This window comes from Oncorhynchus keta, chromosome 10, assembly GCF_023373465.1.
Source record: "Oncorhynchus keta strain PuntledgeMale-10-30-2019 chromosome 10, Oket_V2, whole genome shotgun sequence".
NCBI classification, from domain to species: domain Eukaryota; kingdom Metazoa; phylum Chordata; class Actinopteri; order Salmoniformes; family Salmonidae; genus Oncorhynchus; species Oncorhynchus keta.
Genome location: NC_068430.1, coordinates 57,951,543 through 57,966,678, shown reverse-complemented (window position 1 = coordinate 57,966,678; position 15,136 = coordinate 57,951,543). Strand labels below are relative to the sequence as shown.

Below are 15,136 nucleotides of genomic sequence, written 5' to 3'. Positions count from 1 at the left end.
AAACTTCACCGCCAGTTCACAGTGTGAACACTGTAGCTTATTTTATATCCAGCAAGCAAATCCTCCAAATCCTCAAATCTATACAGTACCTGTCAAAAGTTTGGACAAATCTACTCATTCAAGGGTTTTTCTTTATTTTGACTATTTTCTACATTGTAGAATAATAGTGAAGACATCAAAACTATGAAATAACACATATGGAATCATGTAGTAACCAAAAAAGTGGTAAACAAATCAAATTAGATTTTATATTTGAGATTCTTCAAAGTAGCCACCCTTTGCTTTGATGACAGCTTTGCACACTCTTGGCATTCTATCAGGCAGAAATACTCCTCGGCACCCCTCCACAGACAATCCCGCAGGTGAAGAAGCCGGATGTGGAGGTCCTGGGCTGGTGTGGGTACACATGGTCTGCGGTTGTGAGTACAGGTTGGATCTAAAACGACGTTGGAGGCGGCTTATGGTAAAGGAATGAACATTCAATTCTCTGGCAAACAGCTCTTGTGGACATTCCTGCAGTCAGCATGCTAATTGCACACTCCCTCAAAACTTGAGACATCTGTGGCATTGTGTTGTGTGACAAAACTGCACATTTTAGAGTGGTCTTTTGTCACCGGCACAAGGTGCACCTCTGTAATGATCATGCTTATTAATCAGCTTCTTGATATGCCACACCTGTCAGGTGGATGTATTATCTTGGCAAAGGAGAAATGCTCACTAACAGGGATGTAAAACAAATTTGTGCACCAACATTTGAGAGAAATAAGCTTTTTGTGCATTTAGAAAATCTCTGGGATCTTTTATTTCAGCTCATGGGATCAACACTTTACATGTTGCGTTTATATTTTTGTTCAGTATATATTGCTACTTCTGGGACATGCATTGTGATAGGCTACTGGTTCAGGAGCTATAAGAGAAATAGAGAGAGGATGGAAGAGAGAGATGCCAATGGAGATGCCAGAGTTTGAATTGTGCAAGAACGGAACAGATCTGTAAGTTACAAGTGAATTAGGCTGGGCTATTAAACTATACTAGCATATATATATATATATATTTATATTTATATTTTTTGGGGGCCTTGACTACTACACTGAATCAAAGCAATCAGCATCTGTGCAATTCATCCAGAGACAAAAACAGGGTCTGTCTGATGTGCCAATGAATTGAAGACGATCACCACCAAATGTGTCAGTTTAATTAAATGTACAATAATAAAAAAGTGTAGTACCTAGGCCTATTTGAGACCCTGGCTGTTGACCTAGGCAACGGATTGCCAAGCAGGGACTGGAGCTACTTTTCGGAAATGGCAAACTCGCGTTCTCATCCATAAACGCATTTCCAAGTGCACGCGCACTGTCCGGCAGCTCACATCAGCAGGTAGCCTTATCATTAGCAGTGACGTCTAACGTGGATCGCAAAAATAATGATTAGGATCACATTTCCTAGACGTTTGTCAGCCAAGCACGAGTGATCAGTGTAGCCTTTTATCGTCCAGACGTGATGTTGAACTATCTTCATGCATAGATTAAAAACCACCAAGCTTTCATCGTCGACTCAATTGAATGAAGAACAAAAAAAATCAGAATTACCGGGGGGAAGTTTGGAAAAACTAATGTCCATTCAGAAAGTTTCCTAAAGCATCCTGTCTGGATTCAATCTCTTAATTAGAGGAGAGAAAAATAACATAACTGAAGTGAGCATAACACAATTGTAAAAGTGTAAGCAAGTCCCGATCAGGAAACACGAGGAATGACAAGTGGCAGTTTTGCGTTTAGTCCTCGTGAATAGGATGCAAGCGAAGCAAACGTAGCTCGATTGAATCTTATGGACTAATACAGTATTTTCTGTATCATTATTTCTCGCTGTCTCTCTCTCAATACGGAGTCCTTTCTAGCCACTTTGAACAACATGATTTTGCATTGACACCGCCTTCTCACAAGGTAATAACCACACCCCGTTATAACGGTATTGTTAATTGTTGTTCTTAAAATTCTATATTGTGCCAAATTTGCACACACCCCATGTTCCATAACGTTGCCATGTAAAATAGGTTGCTTTTAACTGCCAATCAGAAACTGCGCCGTAAATCCCCCTATACTGAACGTTGAGATTGCCGAAAGGCCATTCTGTTAGCTAAAAAGATTGGTACACAGACTAGTAGAGTAGGGTGTTAAATCAAAAACACATATTTTGACCAATCGGTAAAATGATGTGTAGATAATCCTCTAAGAAAACCAATGGTCCAAAATGTCTCTATCATAATCCGTTCAAAAGTTATCTTTATTTTTTTCTACCCGTGTAGGATGGACAAAATTGGGTGACTAAATCAGACCAAAAAAAGTGGTAAAAATACAAATCTGGAAAATAGATTTGCATCAGCTAGGCTGGATGCTGTGTGAGAATTAACGCCAACTGACAGGCTCCCTGTTGAACTCATCTTTCTTCTCGAATCCGGAGGACATAAAACAATATAGAGGTGAGATAGATATCGATTTTGAGACATGACATGCAATACTTCTCACAAAAACCATATGTGGGGAAGTGCCAAGATGGAGGCACGGTGGCTTAAACAGCGCCCCCTGTCAGTCATCAGTGCATATATAAATCATTGAGACTCACCATAGGCAGTCTGGACTGTAGCATGTGGAGGTCCTCATAGCCGTAGATCTGCTGTGGAACACATGGCAAATACAGTCACTTGAATGGATCATACACCCAAATAACAAAATAGGTTTCTTTACTTTGAACGCAGGGAAAGAAAAAGCGGCATAATCTAGTCAGTTGTACAACTGAATGCATTCAACTGAAATGTGTCTTCCGCATTTAACCCAACCCCTCTGAACCAGAGAGGTGCGCAGGGCTGCCACAATCAACATCCACGTCTTCGGCGCCCGGGGAACAGTGGGTTAACTGCCTTGCTCAGGGGCAGAAAGACCGATTTTTATACCTTGTCAGCTCGGGGATTTGGTCCAGCAACCTTTCAGTTACTGGCCCAACGCTCTAACCACTAGGCCAGGAGAGAGAGAGTGACACACAAACAGACACAATAGTTACCGGGTAGGCAGGCAGCAGGCCTCCTGGGCCCATGATGTACTGGTTGGGCAGTAGTGGGGGAACCCCCTGAGACAGGTTAGGAGGAGCTTTACCTGAAAAACACAAGAACAAAACACACTGCTATCTAGACAGAATTACAGTTTCACTTATAGTCTTTACGTTTGTGTTTTAACATGTAGGTGAACGTGACTGTACGAGTGTGTGTATACATGTATGCGTGCGCGTGTGCGTATATTCATGCATGTTTGTGTGTACCAGTTGAGGAGGAGAGCAGCGGTGCGGTCCTGGGGGCCGAGGAGAGGTTCGCTTGGGCCGTGGTCCCGTTGGCACTGAGCCCCAGTGCTTGGCTGGCGTGATGCCCGCTGCCACCCATGCTACTGACCATGCTGTTCATGTGGCTCATGGTGCCCATGATGTGAGCCATGCCGCTGTTGACCTGGTGGAGTGACTGGGCTGGGGCCTGGGCTGGGGCAGAGGAGTAGGAGCCAGACGAGGGTGCCAGAGAGCTCACACTACTGTCTACACTGGTATACTACACAGAGAAAGGTAGAGTGAGAGAAACCGAGAGAGTTAGTTACAGAGGAGGTTGTACTCGGTATGGTATCTCTTAAAAGAAGCGCGTGTGTCTGTGTGTTGAACAGTACTCACAGTGAGAGAGGAATGACTACCGCTGCCATGGCTACAATGGGGGGGAGAGAGAGAGAGAGAGAGAGAGATACATTAATGAATGTCCTTAATATCCCCATTTGCCTTCTGCTCTTGATTTAGATATATTTACAATCCAGTATCTATAAATTGACCGAAGAAAGTAACCATTTCTAGCCTATAACGGCAAAACTTGGAATTCTGTATGTATAAATTATCTCTAACTCACGTCAATGCAAGTTCGTAAAGGCAAGTGCGTAAAGGCAAGTGCGTGTTACCTGCTGAGTGGTGCCAGGCTGGCAGAGGGCATGTCGTGTGGCAGACTGGGGAGTGCCGAGCTGTGGGAGGGTATGGAGGAGGGCATGAGGGCAGAGGGGGCAGGGGCACTGCTGGTACTGATGCTCAGAGAGGGAGACTCCGGCTTTGGCGTAGAGGAGGCTGACGAAGCTGGTGAGAGAGAGGGAAACAATCAATTAAAAAAACACACATCCTGAGGTCAACTGACAAAAAGAGCAGCACAGAATGAATGAAATGTGTAACTTACGGTCCATAGTAGACGTCCTCACACCATTCAGACCGTTCTGTTGAGACGAGCAAACGACTAATGAAACATTGGATTCTTCACCCATGTCAACTTTACTTTATTATCCCAACATTGCGAAATGCATTTATCATTCATATTTCATACACAACAAATTATGTGTCTCATTATTGCACAACCCAGGACACTGAGACTGTGTGGGAGCCCTGAGTCTTGTTCATTAGGGAACACCATAGCCAAAACCTTCTGCAACAGAACACAAAAACAAGCGATTCTTATAGGACAAGTTCAGGTAGTCTATCCCGGTTTCTGGACGTTTTCTTCCATTTGGTACCTAATGAATACTGTTGGCCTGCAGTGTGTTCGTTATGGCTTACACTAGCCAAACTTAGACTCACCATGATTGGCCCGGGTGCCTCTTTGCTCTGGGAGAAGGCCAGGTGTGAGTGAGGGGCCACGGGCCCACAGTCATAACCGCTCCCCACTGAGACAAAGGGAGACGTGGAAGAGGAGGAGGGCACCGAGGAGGAGATGGAGGAGGATGGAGTGGAGGAGCTGACTGTACCCATAGAGGAGGGGGTCAGGCTGGGCATGGGCACCGACGGGGAGTGGTAGACGGGCTCAGAGGATGAGAGAGGGAGGGGGACGGAAAGAGGGGTGCTCATAGATTCACTGGAGACAAACCGAGAAGGAGGTTTTAGTTAAACTATGTCGAGACACTTTAAAATGTATAATAAGAAGACTTCGTATGGACTTCTAGGGTGAGCTAGCATGGTCTTCAATCTGTTGACCACCCCTGGGGTGTGTTCAGGAGTGCAAAATAAAAGAATATACACAAGAAATTGTGCTGAAGAGATCGGACTGTCTAAGGCGAAATGTGTCATGTAATGTGTCATGAATCATGTAAACTGGTTACTTTTTCTGTCTGTAACTTTCACCTCCCAGAATACACCCGCGGTGGAGATGTGACCCACCTGAGGGGATTGGAATAGAGGCTGGTCTGGCTCTGTGGGGCCGGGGTGGACTCCCTGGAGCCCCCGGTGACACACGTCTCCACGGGGCCAAAGTCCGGCAGGGCTGCCTCCGAGCCAAAGTCCAGTGCTCCGAACTGAACGTTAAGACCGGGGACGTCGGCAGAGCCAGGCATTTCCACCGCCGACGAGGGGATCTGGAGTGGAGGGGAAAGCTGTTACTCAGAGGGGACTTATTGACGGGAAACAGCATCTTTATTATTCACAATCCTTGCATTTGAGAGAATCATCAGGATCGGCACAGATTTGCTAATCTTGATCGCCAATCCCCTCAAACACCCTTAGAGCGGTGCTCTTCAATGCTGGGAATTGACCAATTAAGCATCAAGACCTTGATTAGGTCAATCAGATGTGTTTGTACTGGCCTAAAACAAGAACCTTGATAGCCAAGGTTGACCATTCCTGTCCTACACACTGGGTGAAGCCCAATTCTTTCCTTGATTCCTCCTGTCCTTGATTCCTTGACCTCACACTGGGAATCGAGGAAATATTTGTCTGTGGTTCCTTTTACCTTAGAGGTGGGAGGTATCCTTCGTTTCTGGGCCTTTAGCTGTGGAATGCGGTGCTGCTGCAGCGAGTTGCTGCCTTGAGTGTCCGGCCCGGCGCTGTGGGCAGGCTTGGCACCGATGGTGGCCAGGGGGGGTCCCTGGATGGGGGAGGGAGATTGGGCTGGGCTGGGCTGGCGAGCAATGGGCAGAGAGGGGGCGCCGTGTCTCTGGGCCAGCTGGCTCAGCACCAGGGATGGCTCAGGCTGCAGCTTAAAGTCCCCTGGAGGGCGAACACACAAATACAGATCAGTCAGGCATACGGACTCAACCACTACATACAGACACATGGCCATTTAAACAAAAAAAAAAACAATATGCCAGGTATTTGAAATTATAGATTATTTTGGTTAATCTGTGTTACTCACGGCTGAAGTGGGAGGTGTGTGAGGAGGATGTGGCGCTGGGCTCTGGGACCTTGATATCCCAGCTTGAAGTGGAAGGCGGTGGGAGAACAGGGGCGGCTCCTCCTAGCCCTGGGAGTCTACTCGCCAGAGAGGTGTTACTGGCCCCCTGAGTGCTGGGAGGGGGGGCTGCCTGGGAGGATGGGAGAGGACCCAGGCCCGGGCCCTTCAGCTGCTCCAAGATCTGGGCCCCCGGACTGGACTGACTCCTCTTAGACTGGCCCAGGTCCCCGAAACCTGCCCCTAGCACTGACGACTGGCAGACAGAAGGAGAGAGTTGAGTGAATGGGGGCCTATGTTAATACAAGTAAAATATGGCAACAAACTAAGGGAAATACCACTTGACTTTATCAAAATGTTGTTAGGTTACAGCCTTATTCTAAAATTGATTAAATCGTTCCCCCCCTTATCAATCTACACACAATAACCCATAATGACAAAGCAAAAAAAGCAATTTATAGCAATTTATATAAAAATAAAAAAACAGAAATATCAACATTTACATAAGTATTCAGACCCTTTACTTAATACTTTGTTGAAACACCTTTGGCAGCGATTACAGCCTCAAGTCTTCTTGGGTATGACGCTACATGCTTGGCCCACCTGTATTTGGGGAGTTTCTCCCATTCTTCTCTGCAGATCCTCTCAAGCTCTGTCAGTTTGGATGGGGAGCGTTGCTTCAAAGCTATTTTCAGGTCTCTCCAGAGATGTTCGATTGGATTCATGTCGGGGCTCAGGCTGGGCCACTCAAGGACATTCAGAGACTTGGTGAACCTTCGCCCCAGCACCCTGGAGCAGGTTTTCATCAAGGATCTCTCTGTAATTTGCTCCGTTCATCTTTCCCTCGATCCTAACTCGTCTTCCAGTCCCTGCCGCTGAAAAACATCCCCACAGCATGATGCTGCCACCATCATGCTTCACTGTAGGGATGGTGCCAGGTTTCCTCCAGATGTGTTGCTTGGCATTCAGGCCAAAGAGTTCAATCTTGGTTTCATCAGACCAGAGAATCTTCTTTCTTATGGTCTGAGTGTCTTTAGGCGCCTTTTGGCAAACTCCAAGCGGGCTGTCATGTGCCTTTTACTGAAGAGAGGCTTACGTCTGGTCACTCTACCAAAAAGGCCTCTGGAGCTCTGTCAGAGTGACCATCGGGTACTTGGTCACCTCCCTGACCAAGACCCTTCTCCCCCGATTGCTCAGTTTGGCCCGGCGGCCAGGTCTAGGGAGAGTCTTGGTGGTTCCAAACTTCTTCCATTTAAGAATGATGGAGGCCACTGTGTTCTTGGGGACCTGGAATGCTGCAGAAATGTTTTGCTACCCTTCCCAAGATCTGTGCCTCGACACAATCCTGTCTCGGAGCTCTACGGACAATTCCTTTGACCTCATGGTTCGGTTTTTGCTCTGGCATGCACTGTCAACTGTGGGACCTTACATAGACAGGTCTGTGCCTTTCCAAATCATGTCCAATCAATTGAATTTACCACAGGTGGACTCCAATGAAGTTGTAGAAACATCTCAAGGATGATCAATGGAAACAAGAAGCACCTGAGTTCAATTTCTAGTCTCATAGCAAAAGGTCTGAATACTTATGTAAATAAGGTATCTGATTTTTATTTGTAATAAATTTGCAAACATTTCTAAAAACTTGTTTTCGCTTTGTCATTAGTTTTTATTTAATCCATTTTAGAATAAGGCTTTAACGTAACAAAATGTGGAAAAAGTCAAGGGGTCTGAATACTTTTCGAAGGCAATATATATACAAAAGTATGTGGACACCCTTTCAAAGTAGTGGATTCGGCCAGTTCAGCCACAAGATTGAGCACACAGCCATGCAATCGCCATTGACAAACATTGGCAGTTGAATGGCCATACTGAAGAGCTCAGATGACTTTCAACATGGCACCAGCATAGAATACTCGTTGGAAGCTTCATGAAATGGGTTTCCATGGCTGACCAGCCACACGCAAGCCTAAGATCACCATGCGCAATGCCAAGCGTCAGCTGGAGTATCTAAAGCTCGCTGCCATTGGAGTGAAAACGTGAAAACGCGTTCTCTGGAGTGATGAATCACACTTCACCATCTGGCAGTCTGACGGACGAATATGGGTTCAGCGCATTCCAGGAGAACGCTACCTGCCCCAGTTCCAGTGAAGGGAAATATTAACCCTACTGCATACAATGTAATTCTAGACGATTTTGTGCTTCCAACTTTGTGGCAACAGTTTGGGTAAGGACCTTTCCTGTTTCAGCATGACAATGCCCCATGCACAAAGCAAGGTCCATATAGAAATGGTTTGTCGAGATCGGTGTGGAAAAACTTGACTGACCTGCACAGAGCCCTGACTTCAACCCCATCGAAAACCTTTGGAACGCTGACTGCGAGCCAGGCCCAATCACCCAACACCAGTGCCCGACCTAACTACTGCTCTTTTAGCTAAATGGAAGCAAGTCCCTGCAGCAATATTCCAACATCTAGTTGAAAGCCTTTCTAGAAGAGAGGAGGCTGTTATAGCAGCAAAACGGGGGACCAACTCCATATTAATGCCCATGGTTTTGGAATGAGATGTTCGACGAGCAGGTGTCTACATACTTTTGGTCATATGGTGTATGTATCTGAAAGGTTTTAAAGGGCACGAGTATGGCTCACCAGGGCGGCGTGTGCATAGCTGGTGCTGCCTGTGCCAATGGCCGACCCGTTGCGGGGGGAGTGATGGTGGGAGTTGGTGAAAACCAGGCTCTGTGTAGAGGGGGCATCCCCTCCTCCTCCTCTTCCTTCTCCCACTGGCTTCTGCAGCAGAGAGGGCAGGTCCAGACTACAGGAGACACATATCATTATTACAACACATGATACTATTTCTATTGCACACATACCCACTACAGGGAAAGTCTGATTAAAATTAACACAGTCATAACGGGAACCATGTCTCAAGGGAAGGATCCATACGTCCTTCCTACTTATTATGCACATCCAAATGTATCTACCAAAGCAGCTGGGCCAAACATATCACTCCATGGAATAAAACTGGCAAAGAGGTCAAGCTGTTATTTTGTGTACCACTGGGCTGGTATTTTCTCCCTTTTTCTCCCCAATTTCGTGGTATCCAATTGGTAGTTACAGTCTTGTCCCATTGCTACAACTCCTGTGCAGACTCGGGAGAGACGAAGGTCAAGAGCAGTGCGTCCTCCCAAACACAACCCAACCAACCAAACTGCTTCTTGACACAACACCCGTTTAACCCGGAAGCCAGACGAACCATTGCGTTGGAAGAAGCACCGTACACCTGGCGACCGTGTCAGTGTGCACTGCGCCCGGCCCACCACAGGAGTAGCTAGTGTGTGATGGGACAAGAACATCCCTGCCGGCCAAACCCTCCCCTAATCCGGACGACGCTGGGCCAATTTTGCGCTGCCCTGTGGGTCTCTTTGTCGCAGCTAGCTGGACTCGAACCAGCATCTCTAGTGGCACAGTTAGCACTGCAATGTGCCACTCGGGAGGCCTAAAAAGCAGTGTTGATATGTGACGGGTGGGTGCCCTAGCTAGTCGTGCGGATGGTGAGCTGGGAGTTACCTTTGCCCAGGTGTGAGGTGGTTCTGAGGTGCAGGTGCACTTGAGGCGGTGAACACTTTGGTCTCGGAGAGCTGAGGGGAGACAGAGAGTTATTGACAAATGTAATAGACCAAGTTGTGAGACATAAGGCCAACTATAGTTTTGTTAAACCTTTTGAAGTCACACTGTATGAACTAAATTCAAACATTTAATTGATATCACTGGTGCTCACCACTTTAAAAAGGTAAAGAGAACATAAAGTTCAGGAGCACCAGAAAATACATTTTTGTTAAATCGATTGAGATACAGCCTATATGAATTCCAGCTACTTCTGAAGCACATGTTGTTCCCTAAAAACGAATATGTAACCCTGTAAATACATCTGTTTATTATATAAAGCTCAAATGTAATTTAAATGAAAAAGTCATTTGTGGAATAGTTGGTTTCTACATTATGTAAAATAACCATTTTCCTATTGAGATGCATTACATTGAAAATTGTACACCATCTCTTTAAGAACATTTGTGACGACAACATGCAAGAGCTGTCATTCATTAATTGCTATGATCATTGATCTCCTGAAGAAGCTATCCCTTTCCCGTCCTTCCTGTGCCCTCAAATGTTTGGATATACTGATAATGTTACCAGGTTGTTAGCTAGCTCGCTAATGAGGTAATACAAAAGGTTACACAAATTATGTGGGTGATTTTTCTAGGAACACTGGTGCTCCCATTTTAAAATTTGAGTTCGCATACGGTGGTCGCACTTCACAGCCCTGGTCATGTATGTGTTCCATCTGGAAAATAAGCGTCCAAAATGTGAACATAAGACAAAGCTCCTTCCACCCCCTGACCACTACTACTTCCCAGTCCCCATTACCCAGACTCACACTCATCTCTTCGCTCCAGTCCTCAGCAGCCCAGTCTTCCAGAGTACTCCTCCAGGCCACTGCAGGGAGCACACCAGAGAGGGGGCAGAGCTCAGAGATGAATGGAAACAACACAAAGGGCTTCTTGGAGAGGCGTTTGTGAACATGGACTGTAATTCAGCGGCATTGCTAGGGACATTTCCCTAGCAACAGTCTACAGTGCCACATTAGAAATACAACAATAAAACATCCTGGCCAATGAACACCTACCGGTCAAAACGTTCCAGAAAACTATACAAGAGAAAATGGGTCTTTCTATAAATAAAAGGGGCCCATGTGTGACATTAGGGTAAACATTTCAAAATAGTTTGATATACAGCTTCACGTGTAGTTACAAAAATAAAAGTTTAAATAGGCACAATGAGACCATAACTCCACCTAGCAACAACAAAACATCTATATGTGATTCAAAATGTCACTGGAAATATGGACACCGCAGGTTTCTTTGTCTTGCCTAGAAGCAAGGACTGTTTATGCATTTAGTCAACGTCTCTCATTTATAGCCATGCTAAACAAACAGCTTCTTAATTTCGGTTGATATAATAACATAATACAATGCGTTTTGTCAAGAAAATCATTGACAATATTAATAATAATCAATAATGAAATTAATCAGTAAACACTAAGCGTTGGTCTGCATGTCAGAGTTTGAAAATTAGCCGGCAAATGCTTGCTTCCTCGGTCCTTGATTCCTCCACTCCTTGCCTCTCCTCAAAAGTGCATTGGAGCCCAAAGGGATGAACCTTCCTCTCAAAGCACATTGGGGGAGAAGAGTGGATGTGAGAAATGGAGGAAACAATTGGAGAATCACAATTGCATTTTCTTGAATCTTCACATTCTCTCCTTGTCTCAAAACCCATTGGATAAGAAGTTGAGAGGGGAGAGACCTAGGGCTGTTGCGGTGACCGTATTACCGCCACATTGGCGGTTACGAAGGCAGTCAAATTCCACGTGACCGTTTAGTCATGGTATTTAGGTTTATCCAAGCTCTGATGCTGCTGATGGTCATTAGTAGCCTACCATACTTGCTAACTGCCTGGTACTCAGCACTCTATTGTCCCTCTAATCACTCTGACGTCAATGCAAATCTAATCAAAAACTTAATGAGAGCCCATGAGCTCATGTTGTAACAACATTTGTATAGGCTATGCAATTGTGTGAGAAAACAGAGGGATGGCCACTATTAAAAAGAGGAGGACCCATCAGCTTTCTATAGGGTAGGCCTACTATATTTATTTATGATTTTTCCTAATATTAAACACATTGCTTATATTTATAACAGGAGAATAGCATCTCTGACTGGCATGAAAATGAACCACTGGAAAAGTGTTCTCCATTTGCAATGTTTTCTTACATTTTTTAAAGCACTTTTTACCCCCCTTTTCCCCAAAATTTCATGATATCCAAATGGGTAGTTACAGTCTTGTCCCGTCGCTGCAACTCCCGTACGGACTCGGGAGAGGCGAAGGTTGCACTGCTTTTTGACACACGGCTCGCTTAACCCGGAAAACAGCCACACCAATGTGTCGGAGGAAACACAGTACAGCTGGCGATCGAAGTCAGCGTGCATGTGCCCGGCCGCCACAAGGAGTGGCTAGAGCATGATGGGACAAGGACATCCCCCAAACCCTTCCCTAACCCGAGATCGAACCCGGATCTGTAGTGACGCCTCTAGCACTTACTCTGTTGGGTAAGCCACATTGCGTAAAAAAAGTTTTTTTTGTTGATGCTAGTGGTTGTATTAATTTGGGATCTATCACATCCCACAACTGTCCCAGACTATATATTTTGAATATTTATTTCTCACACAGATTAGAATAGGTCAACATTTGTACTATTGGGGATAGTAGATTGACATAGTCTAGTGCTTTTGCTTTTCGCTAGGCCTACTCATCTTGTTGACTGACGAAAAGTAAATGTGAACAGTTCTTCCAACATCTTCAATATGCACCTCGGAATTGGACAAGGACGTGCGCAGTTGCATTCCCGATGTGTGTCTGTCTTCACTTGTAGCCTGTAAGAAAGACCCGATCACGTGATGGAGAGCCATGTGAGTGAGAGGTGATTAGGAGCACGTAGCACTCAGGGAGAAGGGGACAACGGCCACTGGCCGTAAAAGGCATGGATTATTTTAGGGTGCATTATGGCCACACAAAAGGGGATGCCGCAGTGAAATTCTAGGCATTATCAAGTGCTTGTCAAATTGTGAATGATGTAGTGTGTACAGCCTGCACAAAAAAAACAAAGTAAAACTCATGCCTTTCAAGCAACTTTTTTCAAATCATCATTAGAGTGGCCTTACAATGTATTACAAATCTGAACATATAGGCCAACGTTTGTAGAACAACTAAAGTTATTAATGTAACTCTAAATTAAGCATATAGGAATACTTATTTGTTAACGGCTCAATACAAAATAGCCGCATGTGCGCACTCCCTCAAATCATTTGGAGAAAATATCCTTTCTATTCAACATAAGGACAACTCCGATAATGCTATTCTGTTCTTCTGAAATAGACTACACTTTCTTCATATCATGCTTCTTTAGACCTGTCTAAAATAAATAATGGATTTATTATGAAGGTGTAGGCTATATTATATGGATTTATTACACTTTTTAAAATGTAGATGTTCCAATGGTCTGCATCAGTGGCTTGTAGGCTGTGTGTGGAAGCCAGGATATGCTAAATGTGTTTATGTTGATTAATGGTCAATTACCGTGAGACTGTCAGTTACTTGCTTGACAATCACTGGCTGACAACATTTTGTGACCACCACAGCCCTAGAGGGACCTCTGACCTCATTTAATGGGGTTTGAGACAGAGACGAGAGGATGCGACGAATCAAGGAAATGCAATTGAGATGGTTTCCTCCTACTAAGCTAACATCTGGAATTGTTTTAAGATGGTCATGTCAAGGATTTAGAATTTTAGGACCCCTTTAGGTATAAAATAAATAAGTAACCATTGAATTTGGCCTTACTGCTATCAGCCAAATGAAACACATTCAATAACAGATTAATACATGGCAAAACAGATGGTCAAAAACAATTATCAAAAGGAAGTTTGTTTTGAAGTGTCTGTATATATCTGAGAGAAAATAATGATTTTTTTTAATTAAAATTTACCCACACCTTTTTTAGTGCACTAAACTACATGGCCAAAAGTATGTGGACAACTGCTCGCCGAACATCTCATTCCAAAATCATGGGCATTAATATCGAGTTGGTCCCCTCTTTGCTGCTATAACAGCCTTCACTCTTATGAGAAGGCTTTCCACTACATGTTGAAACATTGCTGCAGGGACTTCATTCAGCCACAAGAGCATTAGTGAGGTCAGGCACTGATGTGGGGGGATTAGGCCTGGCTCACAGTCAGCATTCCAATTCATCCCAAAGGTGTTCAATGAGGTTGAGGTCAGGACTCTGTGCAGGCCATTCAAGTTCTTCCACACCGATCTCAACAAACCATTTCTGTATGGATCTCGCTTTGTGCACGGGGGCATTGCCATGCTGAAACAGGAAAGTACAGAATCACCTAGAATGTCACTGTATGCTGTAGCATTACGATTTCCCTTCACTGGAACTAAGGGGTCTAGCACAAACTATGAAAAACAGCCCCAGACCATTATTCCACCTCCACAAAACTTTACAGTTGTCACTATGCATTGGGGCAGGTAGCGTTCTCCTGGCATCCGGCAAACCCAGATTTGTCCGTCGAACTGCCAGACGAAGTGCGATTCATCACTCCAGAGAACGCGTTTCCACTGCTCTAGAGTCCAATGGCCGCAAGCTTTAAACCACTCCAGCCGACTCTTGGCATTGCGCATGGTGACCTTAGGTTTGTGTGTGGCTGCTTGGCCATGGAAACCCATTTCATGATGCTCCCCGAAGAACAGTTCTTGTGCTGACGTTGCTTCCAGAGGCAGTTTGGAATTCAGTAGTGAGTGTTGCAACCGAGGACAGACGCTTTTTAGGGGCTTCAGCACTCTGGGGTCGCGTTCTGTGAGCTTATGTGGCCTACCACTTCGAGGCTGAGCCATTGTTGCTCCTAGACGTTTCCACTTCACAATAACAGCAATTACAGTTGACCGGGGCAGCTCAGGCAGGGCAGAAATTTGATGAACTGACTTGTTGGAAAGGTGGCATCCTATGACAGTCCCAGGTTGAAAGTCACTGAGCTCTTCTCAGATTGCATGGCTGTGTGCTTGATTTGATACACCTGTCAACAACGGGTGTGGCTGAAATAGCCAAATCCACTCATTTGAAGGGGTGTCCACATACTTTTGTAGTGTACTTCCATATACACTGAGTACACCAAACATTAGGAACACCTTCCTAATATTGAGGTGCACCCCCCACCCCTTTGCCCACAGAACAGACTCAATTCATCAGGCCATGGACTCTACAAGATGTCGAAAGCGTTCCACAGGGATGCTGGCCCATG

General features: G+C 45.1%; 1 protein-coding gene across 2 annotated transcripts in view; it reads right to left on the bottom strand.

Moving 5' to 3' along the window:
- Positions 1 to 15,136, bottom strand: part of LOC118389035 (ubiquitin-associated protein 2-like) — a 47,365-nt gene that overhangs the window by 3,314 nt on the left and 28,915 nt on the right. For both annotated transcript variants that reach the window (XM_035778729.2, XM_035778730.2), the window contains exons 9-21: positions 10,654 to 10,712; positions 9,786 to 9,856; positions 8,865 to 9,030; positions 6,185 to 6,476; positions 5,783 to 6,039; positions 5,215 to 5,408; positions 4,639 to 4,912; positions 4,244 to 4,280; positions 3,978 to 4,146; positions 3,703 to 3,733; positions 3,310 to 3,586; positions 3,055 to 3,146; positions 2,620 to 2,670 (exon numbers count right to left, since the gene is read on the bottom strand). In XM_035778729.2, the coding sequence (XP_035634622.1) occupies positions 2,620 to 2,670; positions 3,055 to 3,146; positions 3,310 to 3,586; positions 3,703 to 3,733; positions 3,978 to 4,146; positions 4,244 to 4,280; positions 4,639 to 4,912; positions 5,215 to 5,408; positions 5,783 to 6,039; positions 6,185 to 6,476; positions 8,865 to 9,030; positions 9,786 to 9,856; positions 10,654 to 10,712 (1,970 nt within the window). The remainder of the gene's footprint in view (positions 1 to 2,619; positions 2,671 to 3,054; positions 3,147 to 3,309; positions 3,587 to 3,702; positions 3,734 to 3,977; positions 4,147 to 4,243; positions 4,281 to 4,638; positions 4,913 to 5,214; positions 5,409 to 5,782; positions 6,040 to 6,184; positions 6,477 to 8,864; positions 9,031 to 9,785; positions 9,857 to 10,653; positions 10,713 to 15,136) is intronic.